General features: G+C 41.4%; 2 protein-coding genes across 12 annotated transcripts in view; both read left to right on the forward strand.

The window, feature by feature from the left end:
• Positions 1 to 6,313, forward strand: part of HSDL2 (hydroxysteroid dehydrogenase like 2) — a 60,711-nt gene extending 54,398 nt beyond the window's left edge. For all 5 annotated transcript variants that reach the window (XM_086315984.1, XM_086315986.1, XM_086315981.1 and 2 more), the window contains one exon: positions 5,595 to 6,313. In XM_086315984.1, coding sequence (XP_086172110.1) covers positions 5,595 to 5,707 — 113 coding nt within the window. In that variant the 3' untranslated portion in view covers positions 5,708 to 6,313. The remainder of the gene's footprint in view (positions 1 to 5,594) is intronic.
• Positions 6,314 to 12,665: 6,352 nt separating this feature from the next.
• The window catches only part of KIAA1958 (KIAA1958 ortholog), a 129,811-nt gene continuing 125,364 nt past the window's right edge, over positions 12,666 to 17,112 (forward strand). For all 7 annotated transcript variants that reach the window (XR_015132137.1, XR_015132135.1, XM_086315970.1 and 4 more), the window contains exon 1: positions 12,666 to 12,927. The gene's annotated coding sequence lies outside the window, so the exon portion shown is untranslated. The remainder of the gene's footprint in view (positions 12,928 to 17,112) is intronic.

Genomic DNA, 17,112 nt, shown 5'->3' on the forward strand with positions numbered 1-17,112 from the left:
GTGTCCTACTCTTTGCAACCCCATAGTATGTAGCCTGCCAGGCTCCTCCATCCATGGGATTTTCCAGACAAGAATACTGGAGTGGGTTGCCATTTCTCCAGGGGATCTTCCCGGGTTTGAACCTAAGAAGACCCAGGGATTGAACTTGGGGCTTCTTTATTGCAGGCAGACTCTTTACCATCTGAGCCACCAGCTCAAATACTGAAATAGTAGCACTTTAAACAAAAATATTATAACATTTTAGCCTCAAGATCCTACAGATTCATTTGAGTTATGAATGTTATTCTTTGTTCTCTTTTAACCTTCATAAATCGAAGGTCAGTCAGAATGTACTCTGCGGTGTGTAAATCTTGTTTTCCATTTCTAGCCCGGGATGCTCATGGCCTACATACTATCAGAGCCAGTTTGTGTTTGATGTGTATGATGTTACTAATGACTGAGGTTTCTTCAACATCTGCTCCCTGCCCCTATTTTTTAAACAGTAATGCTAAATATTCGTGGTTCAAAAATTAGAAAATATGCTTAGGAGTAAGGAAAGTAAATAAAAATATCTTTATTGTACTACTGAAGAACGACCATCAGTTGATTTTTGGTTTAAAGTTTAAGCAAAATATGTTTGGTTTAAATGCATTCTCCTTTAAGAAACCATAGCCATGTCTGTGACCTAATCTATATAGTGGATATGTTATAAATATAAAATATATATATATATATATATATATATATATAGAATGTATATAAATATGTATGTGTGCTTATAAAAACATGATTATATCATTGTTTGGTAACCTTTTTCACTTATTACAACATCTTTTAATGTTAATGAAGAGTTATCTTTGTAATCATTTTTAATGGTTTCTTTAGTGTTTGTTTAGTATTTCAAAATCTGTTTCCCTGTAGGGCTTAAACACAGTGCTTTGGATGCTCAGTAAATGTTTGGAGATTTTGAACCTTATAAATACGTAATATTTTGAACTTAAAAATATTTAAAAATTAAAAAAATATTATTGTCATTTCACAAGTAGTTATAGCTCACATGTATATGATTACTGTTGAGTTAAGCAATATTCCCAATAATGGCTTGAGATAAAAGATTGTCTCCATTTTATAAAAAGAAAGACTAAAGTATTGATGAATTAAATAATAAATACAGAGTCACTTGGTGGGTGAGTCAATGTTGGAGTTAGGATTAGAATCCAAGCTAACTCCCAAGCTCTTACTCTTCTAAATCATTATGGTATTTTGCCCTTCAGAGGAGAAAGAGTCCAGTGACCTCTTTAATTTACATTTTATTTATGTAAAATAAACTTGTAACAGTGAACTTTACATTTATGTCTTTCTGTGAACGTGCCCCTGGATTGACTGGGGGAGGTCAGTCAGCTAAATGAGTAATTTATATATATATATATTTTTTTTTTTTTTTTTTCTTACAAGATTTATAGCAGCAGTTCAGATTGGGAACAGATAAGCTTTGTTTCTGTTTCTTACGTCTTTTCATTCTTACTCTTTATCCCATCTACTCTCCTTTGAACTGGTGCAATTTAGGCCTCATATTGTAAGCATTTTCCTTTAAGAAACCATAGCCATGTCTGTGACCTAATCTGGATGTGTTATTAATATCAAAATCTCTCCTTTTGGCCAGTAGAGGCCACTGTATGGTAAAACATTATAACAGAAAGAAAATAAATTGTACAAGATTTACCTGATTAGTATTTTGGGAGGAGAAATACACACACACACACACGCATACATATAAAATTGTGCTTCAGATCAGATCAGATCAGATCAATCCCTCAGTCGTGTCCAACTCTTTGCGACCCCATGAATCGCAGCACGCCAGGCCTCCCTGTCCATCACCAACTCCCACCAACTCCCGGAGTTCACTGAGACTCACGTCCATCGAGTCAGTGATGCCATCCAGCCATCTCATCCTCTGTCGTCCCCTTCTCCTCTTGCCCCCAATCCCTCCCAGCATCAGACTGTTTTCCAATGAGTCAACCCTTCACATGAGGTGGCCAAAGTACTAGAGCTTCAGCTTTAGCATCATTCCTTCCAAAGAAATCCCAGGGTTGATCTCCTTCAGAATGGACTGGTTGGATCTCCTTGCAGTCCAAGGTACTCTCAAGAGTCTTCTCCAACACCACAGTTCAAAAGCATCAATTCTTCGGCGCTCAGCCTTCTTCACAGTCCAACTCTCACATCCATACATGACCACTGGAAAAACCATAGCCTTGACTAGACGGACCTTTGTTGGCAAAGTGATGTCTCTGCTTTTGAATATGCTATCTAGGTTGGTCATAACTTTCCTTCCAAGGAGTAAGCGTCTTTTAATTTTATGGCTGCAATCACCACCTGCAGTGATTTGGGAGCCTGTAAAAATAAAGTCTGACACTGTTTTCACTGTTTCCCCATCTATTTCCCATGAAGTGGTGGAACCGGATGCCATGATCTTCGTTTTCTGAATGTTGAGCTTTAAGCCAACTTTTTCACTCTCCACTTTCACTTTCATCAAGAGGCTTTTTAGTTCTTCTTCACTTTCTGCCATAAGGGGGGTGTCATCTGCCTATCTGAGGTTATTGATAGTTCTCCCGGCAATCTTGATTCCAGCTTGTGTTTCTTCCAGCCCAGCGTTTCTCATGATGTACTCTGCATATAAGTTAAACAAACAGGGTGACAAAAGATTGTGCTTACTAGCAGTATTTTTCAGAACAGTTTTGTTAAAGTACAGTTTTGTTAACAGTTTTGTTAACTTACATACCATAACATCCACTTACTGTCAGTGTATATGATTTTTAGTAAATTTATAGGATTGTACAACATCACTTATAATCCAGTTTGAGAACATTCTATAACTCCTTCCAAAATTCTCTGTCTCTTTGCAGTCAGTTCCTCTTTATTGCCCAGCCAGCCCACACTGACTTGCTGTTTATAGATTTGCTGTTTCTGAACATTTCATATAAATGAAATTAAACAATATAGTCTTTCATTTTCTTTTACTTCATCCATCATGTTGTAGCATGTATCAATAGTTCAGTTCCTTTTCGTTGCTGAATAATATTCCATTATATGGATATAGCTCATACTTATCCACTCACCAGCTGGCAGGCATTTGGGTTGTTTAAACAGCTTCCCTTATAGCTCAGTTGGTAAGGAATCTGCTTGCAATACAGGAGACCCTGGTTCTATTCCTGGGTCAGGAAGATCTGCTGGAGAAGGGATAGGCCACCCACCCCAGTATTCTTGGGCTTCCCTTGTGGCTCAGCTGGTAAAGAATCCACCTGCAATGCGGGAGACCTGGGTTCGACCCCTGGATTGAGAAGACTCCCCTGAAGAAGGAAAAGGCTACCTACTCCAGTATTCTGGCCTGGAGAATTCCATGGACTGTATAGTCCATGGGGTCACAAAGAATCAGACAAGACTGAGCGACTTTCACTTTCAAACAGTTTTTGGCTATTATGAATAATGCTGCCGTGAATATTTTCATACACATATTTGTATAGATATATATCTTCATTTCTGTTGGGTTGATTCCTAAGAGTGGAATTGATTATTTTCTGGGTAGAGATTTCCCGCTTGAAATTCATCTTCCCTTAGAATTTTGAAGTCATTGCTCCATCTTCTAAGATTACCATGGAGGATTTGATATTATTCTTTATTCTTAATCTTTTGTATCAACTCCTCCTCTTTCTGAAAGTTTTGGAATCAAAACGGTCTCTCTCTCTGTAGTGTTCTGAAACTTCACAATGATCCTAGGTGGTCTGGTCATTTTTCATTCATCTTCCTGGATAGTTGATGGGCTCTTTGGGAATGTATCTTATATTATTTCTTTGTTAGTTCTCAATTTTCTCACTTCTCACATTCTGAAGGAAATATTATATCTCTGATATAATCATCTCACATTTAAGGCCTTCTTATTCTTTCCTTTGTATTCCTTTACATATATATACATATATATCTGTAGATAGCTCAGTTGGTAAAGAATCCGCCTGCAATGCAGGAGACCCCAGTTAGATTCCTGGGTTGGGAAGATACACTAGAGAAGGCATAGGCTAACCACTCCAGTCTTCTTGGGCTTCCTTTGTGGCTCAGCTGGTAGAGAATCTGCCTGCAATGCGGTCGACCTGGTTTCGATCCCTGGGTTGGGAAGCTCCCCTGGAAAAGGGAAAGGCTATCCACTCCAGTATTCTGGCCTAGAGAATTCCATGGACTGCATAGTCTGTGGGGTCGCAAAGAGCCGGACACGACTGAGCGACTTTCACTTTACATGTATATGTAGATAGTAAGGAGAGACTTCTTCTGAAAAGATTATTGTGTGTATGGGGGGACTAGTTTGTGGAGAGAGGCTTTTTTAGTAGTGAGAGGAGGAGTATTGCAATAAAGAGACTGACTGCTGTGATCAGAAGAAGATTGCAAGTGTCTCCTTTCTATTACATTTTAATATTGTTGATGTATCAAAATCTTAATTTCCAAGAGTTCACTCACGTTTTCTCAGTTTCTTTCTTGTTCTTACTGTCCCCTTCTTCTTCTTCACTCTACTCCATTCTGTTCCCTTTCACCTGCTTCTCCCCCTTCCTTTCCTTCCTCTTTTCTCTCCTGCATTTCATCCCCTCCTCTTTTTCTCCCTTTCCAGGGCTTCTGCTCCTCCCAGACCCTTTCTTCCAGCATCCAGTTCTTGATACATTGTTACAGCTTCTCTTATCAATGAGGACATGAATTTTGTTTATTTACTACTTTTCCATTTTTCCTGCGCCTGCAGTCTGTTTCCCCCAAATTGCTTTCATCTGTTTTTGGTTTGGAGTGATCTATATATATATATATATCAGAGATATTTGTCTCCATTTGATGTCCAAGCAGCAGCAGCAGCATCTTTACAGGCAAAGCTCTGTAAAGCTGATTGGAAGCTGTGTATGCATGAGTGGGGCTGTGGACTATGGTGGGTTTTACTAGAGAGTGAGAGAGCAAGGAGCAGTTTTTTAGCTGAAGCCTAACAGTGAAAAGACCGGGAAGTGAAAGCAGCAAGCAAAAACAAAGTTCTGTCCCTCCAGGAGCTCCTATTTATTATATGTTATTATTGCCTACAATTCTGTTTTAATGCTCTCCATTTTATATTCTGGCATTTCTGTGGTTAAAATACTGTTGAGACATACTTTGTATCTATACTTTTACTGTCATTTCTTAAAACTGTTATACTCATTTATGCCATTTGAGTTTTTGAATCTAAATTTGAAATATTAAGAGTTTTAATGAACTACAAAGGTTGAAAAATTAATTAAAATAGGTAGTATTTGTTTACTACAACTCATTTGAGGGCCATCTATTCTTTAGTGTTGTGTATCTAACATATAAATGTTGCAGCTTTTTGACATCTTTTGTTGATTGTTGTTTTTATATTATCTCTTATAAGATACTGTTAAAATCTAAATCGAGGAGTTGGGATTCCCAAGACACTGATAAAAAAAAATGGTATAAAAGAAATTTTTGTGCTTCAGAGGTTTATAGAACTCAGAAATTCTTTTTTATAATGCATGTTCTTGAAGTGGTATATCCCTACGGGCATTAATGCTGCTTTTTCCTCTCTCATTTTCTCATTTTAGGGAAACTAAAACCAACAATGGCATTCATGTCAGGAAAATTGAAGATTAAAGGAAACATGGCCCTGGCAATCAAATTGGAGAAGCTAATGAATCAGATGAACTCCAAGCTATAAAGAGAAAAGAAAATATGTTGACTGCTAAGCTCAAAAAGTAAAAGGCCTCAACAGTTAAAACTGAATGTTTCTTTTCATCCCCATTATATTACAAGGATATGCATGTTTGTTCTGGAAAAAAAATAGAATTTCTGTATCTATAAGATTTGAAATTGTAATTAAAACAGCTATCCAACTAGACATAAGCATCATTAAGTAGTCTTGTATCTCATATACCATCATCTTCTAGGAAAAGTATTATTAGTGATCAGTCAGGGTCAGGCAGTAACATTAACTCTTTTCGTATCTTCTTCCTGTGTAAAATGAGACTAGACTGTTTTCAAATTTTCAGTTTAGGATTGTATACTAATGATATTTTAGGTTTAAAAATTTGTTTTAAAGAAGATCTTTTATAGTGCATTTTCAGAGAAATCATATAATAGACTACTTAATAAATACTGTTTGTGAATATGAATTAAAAACATTTTTTCATTTTGTTAACTACTTTTCTAAATGTAAGTTACCTATAGGAAAATATTATTGATATAATTCAACTAATTGCAGTATAGATCCTATTTTAAATTATGTAAGGATATTCTAAAATAAAATACTTTCTTTCCAGAAGCATGCACTTGGTCACAGTGTTTTGAAATGATAATATTAAAATAGATGGTTATGGGCTGAATGGTATGCCCCCTTTATATACTGAAGTCCTAACCCTGAAAATCTTAGAGCGTGATTGTGTTTGGAGGCCTTTAAACAATCGATTAAGTTAAAACCAGGCTTTTAGGGTGGGTCATAATCCATTCTGACTGGTATCCTTGTAAGAGGAAATTTGGACACAACACAGAAACCAGGGAGGCACAGAATGACCATGGGGGGCGAGCAAGACGGCAGTCACCCGCAAGCCAAGGCGAGAGGCCCCGGAGGAAACCGAACCACTGACACCTTGATCTCAGACGCGTCTCCAGAAGTGGAAGAAACTTCTGTTGCTTTAGCCACCCAGTTTGTGGCATTTGTTATTGTAGTTCTAGCAAAGTAATACAATAGTTCGTTTGTATTTATGTTACAAACACAAGTTCCTGTGCCTGACCCACAGTGGAGGCCAACAAACGGAAACATGGGAGTTTGGAGAAGAAAAAGGTTTATCACAGGGTCACCCACACAAGGAGAATGAACGGGTGGCTCCTGCCCAGAAAACCCAAACTCCCCAATTATTTTCAGGGAGAAGTTTTTAATAGGCAAACTTTGGGGTGAGGGCTGCAGGGTGTGTGACCTTATTCTGATTAGTTGGTAGTGAGGTAACAGGGAGGTGTGTCAGGAATCTTGAGGTGAGCCTGAAGTTAACCATTCTCCACCTGGGAGGGGGAGCCTTAGTTCCTGCAGTAAAATCAAAAGTATTGTTATATATGTATCCCTTGAGGATGTATCCCTTGAGGAGGAACCAGGACCCTGCCCCAAGGTGGTACTATTGCTTATGTAAGATTTTTTTTTTTTTTTGATGTGGACCATTTTTAAAGTCTTTATTGAATTTGTTACAATATTGCTTCTGTTATATGTTTTAGTTTTTTTACCTCCAGGAATGTGGGATCTTAGCACCCCAACCAGGGATCAAACCTGAACTCCCTGCATTGGAAGTTGAAGTCCTAACCACTGGACCACCAGGCACTATTGTTTCTTGACTACTGCACCTCACCTCACCTCCCCTCCGTTCTCTGATCAGCAACGGTTTGAATCTGCCCTTTGTAATTCAGTAGAGGTCAAGGAGGCTGAATGAAGCCTACTGAACACAGGAAAGTTTTGTACCTGGGACAGTCACATAGGGTCATGCTTTGTTCCATTTCTTTCTTTAAAAAAGCAAAACTTATTTTTTTTTAAACGCTCGTACTTTTTGTTGTTGTTCACTGTTCAGACTCTTGAGTCGTGACTCTTTGCAACTGTGTGCTGTGGACTGCAGCACACCAGGCTTCCCTGCCTTCACTATCTCCCAGAGTTTGCTCAAACGCATATCCATTGAGTCAATGATGCTGTCCAACCATCTCATCCTCTGTTGCCCCCTTCTCCTCCTGTCCTCAATCTTTCCCAGCATCAGGGTATTTTTTAGTGATCCTTGACGGAGGGGTTGAACCCACGTCTCTTGTATCTCCTGCATTGGCAGGTGGCTTTCTTTACCACAACCCACTCCAGTGTTCTTGCCTGGAGAATCCCGAGCACAGCACAGCCTGGTGGGCTGCCGTCTATGGGATTGCGCAGAGTCGGACACGACTGAAATGACTGAGCAGCAGCAGCAGCAGTGCCACCTAGGTTACAAAGGTGGGAGTCCTCGTGATAAAGATTAGTGCCCTTATAAAAGAGACCCCAGAGAGTTAGCTGATCCCTTTCACCAAGTGAGGACACAACAAGTGTTTGCATTTTCTTGAATTTTATTTTAATGGAATCATACAGTATATATTCTTTTCTGTTTGACTTCTTTCAATCTGCACGATTGAGATTTATTCTTGTCATTATCTATATCAATAGTTAATTCCTTCTTATTACTGCTGAGTAGTTTGTTATTATAGGAATATACCACAATTTGTCTATCCATTTACCTGGTGATAGACATTTGGGTAGTTTCCAGCTTTTAGCTATTAAAAATAAAGCTGATATGAATATTCATGTACCGAGTCCTTGTATTCTCTTGGGTATGAAATGGCTGGATCATATGGTATCTGTATATTTAACTTTCTAAGAAATTGCAGACTTTTTTCCAAATCAGTTGTACTATTTTTACATTTCATTAATAATGTATTGGATTTTATTTCTCCACATGCTCATTAACACTTGATATATTCAGTCTTTAAAATTTTAGCCATTCTAATAAGTATGTATTGGTATCTCATTGTATTTTAACTTCCAAATCTGATGCAATTGAGCATCTTTGCTGTGCTTAGTTGCTCTGTCGTGTTGGACTCTTTGCAACCCTATGGACTGTAGCCCACCAGGCTCCTCTGCCATGGGGATTCTCCAGACAAGAATACTGGAGTGGGTTGCCATGCCCTCCTCCAGGGGATTTTCCCAACCCAGGGATTCAACCCAGGTCTCCCGCATTGCAGAGAGATTCTTTACCATCTGAGCCACTTTACATGTCCTTATTTGACATGTGTATATCTTGATGAAGTGTCTGCTCAAACCTTTGCCCACATTATATTCCATTGTTTATTATTGAATTTTGGGAGCTCTATATATATATGTGAAGAACTGACTCACTGGAAAAGACCCTGATGCTGAGAAATATTGAAGGTGGGAGGAGAAAGGGACAACAGAAGATGAGATGGTTGGATGGCATCACCGACTTGATGGACGAGTTTGAGTAAGCTCTGGGAGTTGGTAATGGAAAGGGAAGCCTGGCGTGCTGCAGTCCATGGGGTTGCAAAGAGTCAGACACGACTGAGCGACTGAACTGAACTGATATATATTCAGGATATATGTCATTTTCAGGTATTTGCAAATACTTTTGCCCTTTCAATAAATTGTTTTTTAATTCTCTTACCAGTGATACAACTTGAGATGGCGAAAGATTTAGATTTTTTTTTCTCTTAACGAACTGCTTTCTGCTTTATTTCCTAACTTCTTGACTCTTCCATGAACAAGTTAGGAATCAGCAAATACTTTGAGGTGAAATGGTATGTATAATGCTGCTGCTGCTGCTAAGCCGTTTCAGTCGTGTCCAACTCTGTGCGACCCCATAGACGGCAACCCACCAGGCTTCCCCGTCCCTGGGATTCTCCAGGCAAGAACACTGGAGTGGGTTGCCATTTTCTTCTCCAATGCATGAAAGTGAAAAGTGAAAGTGAAGTCGCTCAGTCATGTCTGACTCTAGCGACCCCATGGACTGCAGCCTACCAGGCTCTTCCGTCCATGGGATTTTCTAGGCAAAAGTACTGGAGTGGGGTGTCATGACAATGATTGACTCCTTTTACTGTGATTGCCTTTCTTCTGGACTCTTAGCCTCTCAAGTCCAAGCTGCCCTGATAGACCTGATCTCCAAAATGTGTATCTCCAGCCCAATCAGACTGTTGAGAGCACTAGGGTGCCTCTGTGTGGTTTCTATACTTCTAGACACACATCAACAAAGCTCTGAGAAGGAAAGGTAGCTGAGGATGGAGTATTCACTTTAGTGTGTTTCCCTTCTTGCTGGGTTTTTGGGACTCTCAACCCTTGGCTGCCTGGGTGGTTGCTATATAACAGATTTATACAGCCTTTTTTATTTTAATGCACATTTTATAGTATTTTGCGGGGAGAGTTACTTGGTTCAACCAAGTACCTCATCATAGCTAGAAGCATGCATTATTTTAAAAAACTCATCAAGATGGAAATATCCTTGAAACAAGTGAGATTGCACTTAAAAAGTTCATTGTGATAAAAACAAATAATATAAAATTTATTTTTTTAACAATTTTAAGCGTACAGTTCAGTGGTTTAATTACATTTACACTGTTGTATAACAGATTTCTAGAACTTTTTCATCTTGCAAAACTAAAACTCTACATGGAACAGTAACTTTTCATATTCCCATCCTCAGTCTCTGGCAACCACAATACTCTGTTTCCATGATTTTGACAACTCTAGGTACCTTATACAAGTGAAGTCATAAAATATTTGTCCTTTTTGTGACTGGTTTATTTCATTTGGTATAGTGTCCTCAAGGTTCATCTATGCTGTAGCATGTGACAGGATTTCTTTTTTAAGGCTGAATAATACTCTGCTGCTGCTAAGTCACTTCAGTTGTGTTAGACTCTGTGCGACCCCATAGACAGCAGACCACCAGGCTCCCCCGTCCCTGGGATTCTCCAGGCATGAACACTGGAGTGGGTTGCCATTTCCTTCTCCAGTGCATGAAAGTGAAAAGTGAAAGTGAAGTCGCTCAGTCGTCTGACTCTTAGCGACCCCATGGACTGCAGCCTACCAGACTCCTCCGTCTGTGGGATTTTCCAGGCAAGAGTACTGGAGTGGGGTGCCATTGCCTTCTCCGGAATAAGACTCTACCATATGTATATGCCACATTTTGTTTACCCATTCATCCATCCATGGATATCTGGGCTGCTTCTGTCTCTGGGCTGTTGTGAATAATGCTGCAGTGAACATGGGTTGCAAATATCTCTTCGAGGTCTTGCTTCAAATTCTTTTGAATATACACCCAGGGGTGGGAATTCTGGTTCATATGTTATTACATTTTTAGTTTTTCAGCTTTGTTTTTTTTTTTTTTTTGGTAAGTTCCTTTTTGTGTATCTTGTATTTATTTGGCTGCACCAGGTCTTAGTTGCTGCATGTGGAACTCTAGCCACCCAACCAGGGATTGAACCCAGAGCCCCTGTACTGGGGGCATGGAGTCTGAGCCACTGGACCACCAGGGAAGCCCCCAGTTTTAGTTTTTTGAGGAACTTCCCTAGTATTTTCCATTGTGGCTGCACACATTTTACATTTCTACTAACGGTGCACAGGGTTTCCATTTTTCCACAGGATTATGTATTTGAAATGTGGCAATTAATTGGGGCTTCTTTGGACACATTATTTTATCAAAAATTTTTACAGATTTTTAAATTCAGCCTTGACCAGGAGGAATGTTTACAGACAAAGGTGTTACGAATCCTTTTTATTTTGTTCAGAAGTTACTCTTTTCCTGCTCAGTCATATTCTTTCCTCTCACCTACCTCAGGGTAGGAGGGACTGCGGCTTCCCTGTCACAGTTGGGATGAGGTCAAGATGTAAGTACTGCTGCTGCTGCTGCTAAGTCGCTTCAGTCGTCTCCGACTCTGTGCGACCCCAGAGACGGCAGCCCACCAGGCTCCCCTGTCCCTGAGATTCTCCAGGCAAGAACAATGGAGTGGGTTGCCATTTCCTTCTCCAATGCATGAAAGTGAAAAGTGAAAGTGAAGTCGCTTAGTCGTGTTGGACTCTTAGCGACCCCATAGACTGCAGCCCACCAGGCTCCTCCGTCCATGGGATTTTCCAGGCAAGAGTAGCACTACATACAGCTAATCAGATATGCTTTAAACGCTATTTATTATCATTATTATAATTTTGGAGACAGTGCTGTAGGAAGAGAAGAGCACGGAGGCATACTACTTGGGATGAATCTGGGTTCCTCCAGCTACTATATGATTTGGGGCTGATTTCTAAGATCTCTGTGTCGCCTCTAGAAAGTGGCAGTGCTAACCCCACCCACTTCGTGGCATCTTTGGGATTACGTAAATCAGTATTCGCTAAGCACTTAGTGTGAACCCCAAGCACATAGTTCGTGCCACGTTTGCTAGATAAAATGAAGGTGGAGGGCACCTGGTCCAGCCTTACCTCCCTGGTGCCCAGGTGTGCAGGTGGTGTTACTGTATGCTTCCCAGGTTTTAGTGTGTTTTAGGTGTTATTCAGCGATCTGGCTCCCTCCACGGGATGGGTGCGTGTGGTTTTAGTTGGATTTAGAAACTTCCACCACGCAACGTGACTGTGGGTTGCACATCTGTCGATGGGAGGTGTTCTTGCCAATGCCTGGGTGTAGAGGTGACTCCACTCAGCGCGTTAAAACAGATGTCACACGCCTGACCAACGGAGTGTCCTGCAAGCTCTGATCCTGGCTTCTAGGGTGCAGCTGTACAGAGCTCCGAGGGGCAGCGGAGACCGCTGGCCCGGGAAGTGTGACAGAAAGGGGTGCTGCCCACTTGAGAACTCAGTGGGGATCGTGGATCCCACACCTGTCGGGCTGCGGAGACCGAGCTCGGGCGCGCGCGCGTGTGTGTAGTAGGAAGGTCGGTGCACACCGCCTCCGGGCAGCGACGGCCGTTAGCTCGGTGCGCGTCGTGGGAGGTGCCGTTACACACTTCCTGTGGGTCTCGCGGACCACGGCGCGTTTCCGGTGCCGGCTGGAGCCCGGGGTCCGAGCCCCCGCCCCGCGCGCCGGCCCCGCCCCGCCCGCGCCCCGCCCCCCGCCTGCCCGCCGCGCTCCGAGCCCGGCGCGCGGAGCCCGGGGCGCACGGAGCGGCGCGCGCCGGTCGGCCGAGTCAGGCTGGCGTCCCCCGCCCTCCCTCCCCGCTGTCCGTGGCGAGCCGGTGGCCCTCGCTGTTCCACTTGCCTTCGCTCCCCGGCCCCGCGGCCGCGCTCACTCCGTCCCTCCCCTCCGTCCCGCCCCGTCCAGCCCGCTCTGCCCGGCTCCCGCAGGCCCCCCTCGCTGCCCGCGTTCCTATGGACAGACGCACAGACACCTGCAGGTGGGTGAGAGCCCGTGCGAGGGGCGGGGACGAGCGCGCCGACGCTGCGCCCGGGGTGGGCAGCCCCTTTGTGTGGGGGGCGGCCGCACTGGGGTCCGCGCCGCCGCCCCCTCGGCGGCCTAGCGGTGACCCGGCTGAACCCTCCTTTTGTTCCTCTGCGGGGGTGGAGGGGGGGCGGGGGCGTGGAAAGGCGAGAGTCAGGGCTGAGAGCCGGGCGGCCGGACGTCGCCTGCGACGGGCTGGGGGGGCGGGAAACGGGTAGAGACCCCCGGCGACCGGGCCAGCGGCGGCGGCGGCGGGGCCGCGGCTCTGGGCTGTCTCTCCGGGGCCGGCCCGCCGCCGGCTGTCTCCTGTCGCAGCGGCCGGGGGCGCGCTGCGAGTCTGGCTCGCCGGCTCCAGCTCCAGGGTCTGTTGGAGGTGGGCAGGAGGGCGGGAAGGGGAGAAAAAAATCTCTCTTAGTTTCCAAGTCTCGAGGAGGTTACGGGAGAGAGAGGGAGAGAGGTGTTTTCGGAGCTCTGCCCGACTTGTTTCCCTCACTCGAGGCTCGCCGAGGTGCGTTTTGGGGCGTGTGTGAAGGAACGTGCATCGCTTCGGTCCCTTATTTATTGTTTCTAACGGAGGAGGGCTTTCTCCGAAGGGCTCTTCCGCCCCCCACCCGGTCTGAGGCTGCGCACAGTGCTTTGTGTTTGTTATCAAATACATCGAGATATAGATTTCCTTCGGGAGGAGGAGGTTGGGCTGACGAAAATCAAATCAAAATCAAAGAACGTTTTGTAGTTTTCTGGTAGTTTTCTTTCTTTCTTTCTTTTTTTAAAGATTAAGTGGGGACTTAAAGGGAGGAAATAAAAGATAAATATGGCTGTGATTTTACATATATGTATATTTTGTGTATATATAACTTTAGGGGGTAAAGTTTTGTTATTTCCCAGACTCCTTAGGATTAACATGACAGAATCTTCTACCTGTTAAATAGTTAACAAGCAAATCAGGTAGAAACAGCTTCCCTAGTGGAGATTAGTTAAACTGGAGTGTGATAAACAATTATCTAGCTTTCTGTTCAGGCTAAAACCTTTATTTTCGCTGATTTAAGATATGAGACCTTTCACGACGTATGGGGAGAACATAAATGTTAGAACTAATCATTTCCCCCTGTGATTATGCTCTCCCTGTTTTATTATATGTATTTCTGTATTCTCTGTTTATAACCTATCGCGTTGTATATGGTGGATAAAATTTTTGAAAAGTGTCGTGGGTGATGTTTCTGATTTATATTATTTATCTCAGTTTTTCATGGACGGTTGCTATGTATTTTTAGATACTCAAATAATAAAGTCGAGTAAGCGCCCAGAAAATTAATTGTTCAGATTTTTAACGCAGGTATGGATTTATATCTTTGCATTAACCTCCGTCTACCTGGTCATTTCTGGAGGTTTTTTTTTTCTTTTTTTTTTGCCTATTGTGTGAGAATCCTTATTGACAAACTTAGATCTGATGATTACCAAGGAGATTAAGAAAAAAAGTTCTGTGGACACTAAGTTATATCTATAGCTATTTGTAGGAAACGGAATCTTTCTTAAAAAATAAAAAGTATTATCATCCAAACATGAAGGAATATTATGGTGGAAAAATATTTGCTATTTAAATTTTTGTTAAGTAAGATGTAGAAATTCGTCAGAAAACAATATACGGTAGCATCAACTAGGCAAACTGATTTTTGTCATTATAAAGAGGAGACAGTTTAAGTATGCCTAAAATAGTGGTCTTTTTCTAGGAGAAAAAGGTATCCTAGATTCTTGTCCTAGTTTTACATTAACAGATTAATATTATTGCATGCCTCATTTTGTATATGCCTGGAGTGTACATTATTATACTCTTAAAACTTAGAAGAGGCTACATCTAACAAAGATCATGCCAGCCTCTTTGATTAGTTCCTGCTTTGACTTCTGTCCTAGATTAGATAAATGAATTTAAACTCTGCACAGGGCTCTGTGCCAGGCACTGGTAAAACCCTTGAGCAGGATGCCTCTTCCTTTTCTAATAAGGATGGCCCAAAGAGGTTAAGTATAGAAATTTGTGCAGGTTTTATCATGAATGATGGAATGGAGTTCTAAAACACTCCCATGGTTGCAGCTCTCAGATACACACTCTTCATCAGCTCTCCCCAGTATTAAGAAAGGTAAGCTAACACATTGTATTGGTTTACATGGCTGTCAGTTGTGGCATTAAGGCTTAACAGAGAGTCACTGTGTAAACTAAACATTAAGAAAGTGTGGCCTTGCATTGAGAATTGCTTGGCCGAGTTGCAGCTGTGTCTAACAGTTTTCTGGGATTGGCACGGAGGATTTATTTGGGCTGGCTAAAAGGTAACACCTAGTTTTTTTTGTCTGTTTTTGTTTTTTGACTGTGATATGTAGATATTATTACTATTAAATAATTTGCTTTTTTACAATTAACAGTACTGTTTTAGTTAAAGCATTCCAGATAATCTTTCATATTTCAACTAATGTTTCTTGTATATTGGTGTTTAGGAAGATGTAAATTATTTCTCACATCTCATGGTTTAAACTTTTTTGCTGCTTTTGATTATGACAAATGCTACTTCCAGAAATTGTGAATTTGTGCAAATCTGGATTTTTAAATATAGCTGAGTAGTAGGATCTGATATTTATCAGTTTTCTTTTTTTTTAAACACTAAGTTGTCCATGGTTAAATTTGACAGACTTTAAAATCCATAGGCTTTTCTAGTCTTTTCCTGTTTGTTGGTTATTAGTGTGTTGCCATTAAAGGACACTCAAAATGGCCACTTTATGTTACCTGGAACCCTCAAATGACTAGGATTATCATTAGTAATCACCACGGGGAAAGCTGCAAAGTTAACAATTATATTCTTTATATAATTTCTGTGACTTTCAAGTTCTTTTCAGGCAGCCTGTTGTAGATTGGGAAAGCAGGCCTGACTGTCAGAGGTGAGGACAGGGACCTCTCATTCCAGCCTTTATCGCCCTGCATTGTTTAAGAGCAGTACATACTCTGCTTCTCATGGAAAAATGCAGAATTCATTCTTGGATTAATATTCTGCTACCAGATGTATGAGGCTGGCTCTAAAGAAGCTTTTTCTCTTAAATACTGTCAAAAATAGAGAAGCTGAAGACTGGAGAGAAGCCATTTATTTTGAACAGTTTATTTTTTGACAGTTTGTGTTTGTAAAGAAACCTGCTCATAATATTTACTGAAGAGATCCACATAGTTGCCTGAAGAAACCCCACAGGTTTTCTTTTTTGCCTTGAAAAAAGTTTCCATAGAGCTTAACCCTTCTGTGGTACTTCTTGACTTAGCTTCTGATTAGTTGATTTATGGACTTTATTTACCAGCATGATTGGAGAATTCTTTAACTATACTGAAATTGCACTCTGCCTGTGCTCTCTTCTGTTTCCTAGGTAACAAATGCACTGCATAGATTCCATAATGAGGACTGTGGTTGGCTAGTTACAGTGTAAATTCTGTTGTTTGGTAAAGCTTAGTCTCAAATTCAAATAAAGGTCAAGAAACTAAAAGTACTGAAAATGCAAATTTTTGCATTTCATCTTGTAGCCAGTGTCAACAAAGTTTAATACCCTTTTCTAGAGAAAGACAATTTATGCAGCATTATTCGGGTTTGTCTTGCACAGTCTCAAACAGTTAAAGAGATTTTTGAGTATTGCATATTGGTAAAACCAGTGTCTCTAGTGACGAAGAAGATGTATTTCAGAAACACTTTATCACACTTAATATAGAAAGCAAGGGGATGTGGTCTAGGACATCAGTAATTGGTCCTTTTGTACTGAAAGAAAAGTAGTATCAAAAGATGTCTCAAAAGATAAATTGTGCAACTTTATGTGAAAAAGAACTTTTAAAAACTCTAAGAAGGCATTAAATCATTTAAGAAACTTTTAAAAACATTAAAAATCTTACCATAAAATGGTGCAGTTTTCTCCTAGCTTTTTCCCCCCTCTAATCTGCTTGAATGTGGACTGGCCTGACGTCAGGGAGCAGGTCTTCAGGTTGGAGAATAGCTTTCCCTTCCACCTTACTTTACTCTCAGGCCTCTGTACCTCTGGATGCAGGCAAGAAGTAGTGCAGTTGCTAGCAGTTGTTACCTGTTTGTGTGTGTGTGTGTGTGTTTAAACCCACACAAATAACTTCCAA

This window comes from Bos grunniens, chromosome 8 (genome assembly GCF_055505025.1).
Source record: "Bos grunniens cultivar Pamir isolate PY7600 chromosome 8, Bosgru_T2T1.0, whole genome shotgun sequence".
Classification (NCBI taxonomy): Eukaryota; Metazoa; Chordata; class Mammalia; order Artiodactyla; family Bovidae; genus Bos; species Bos grunniens.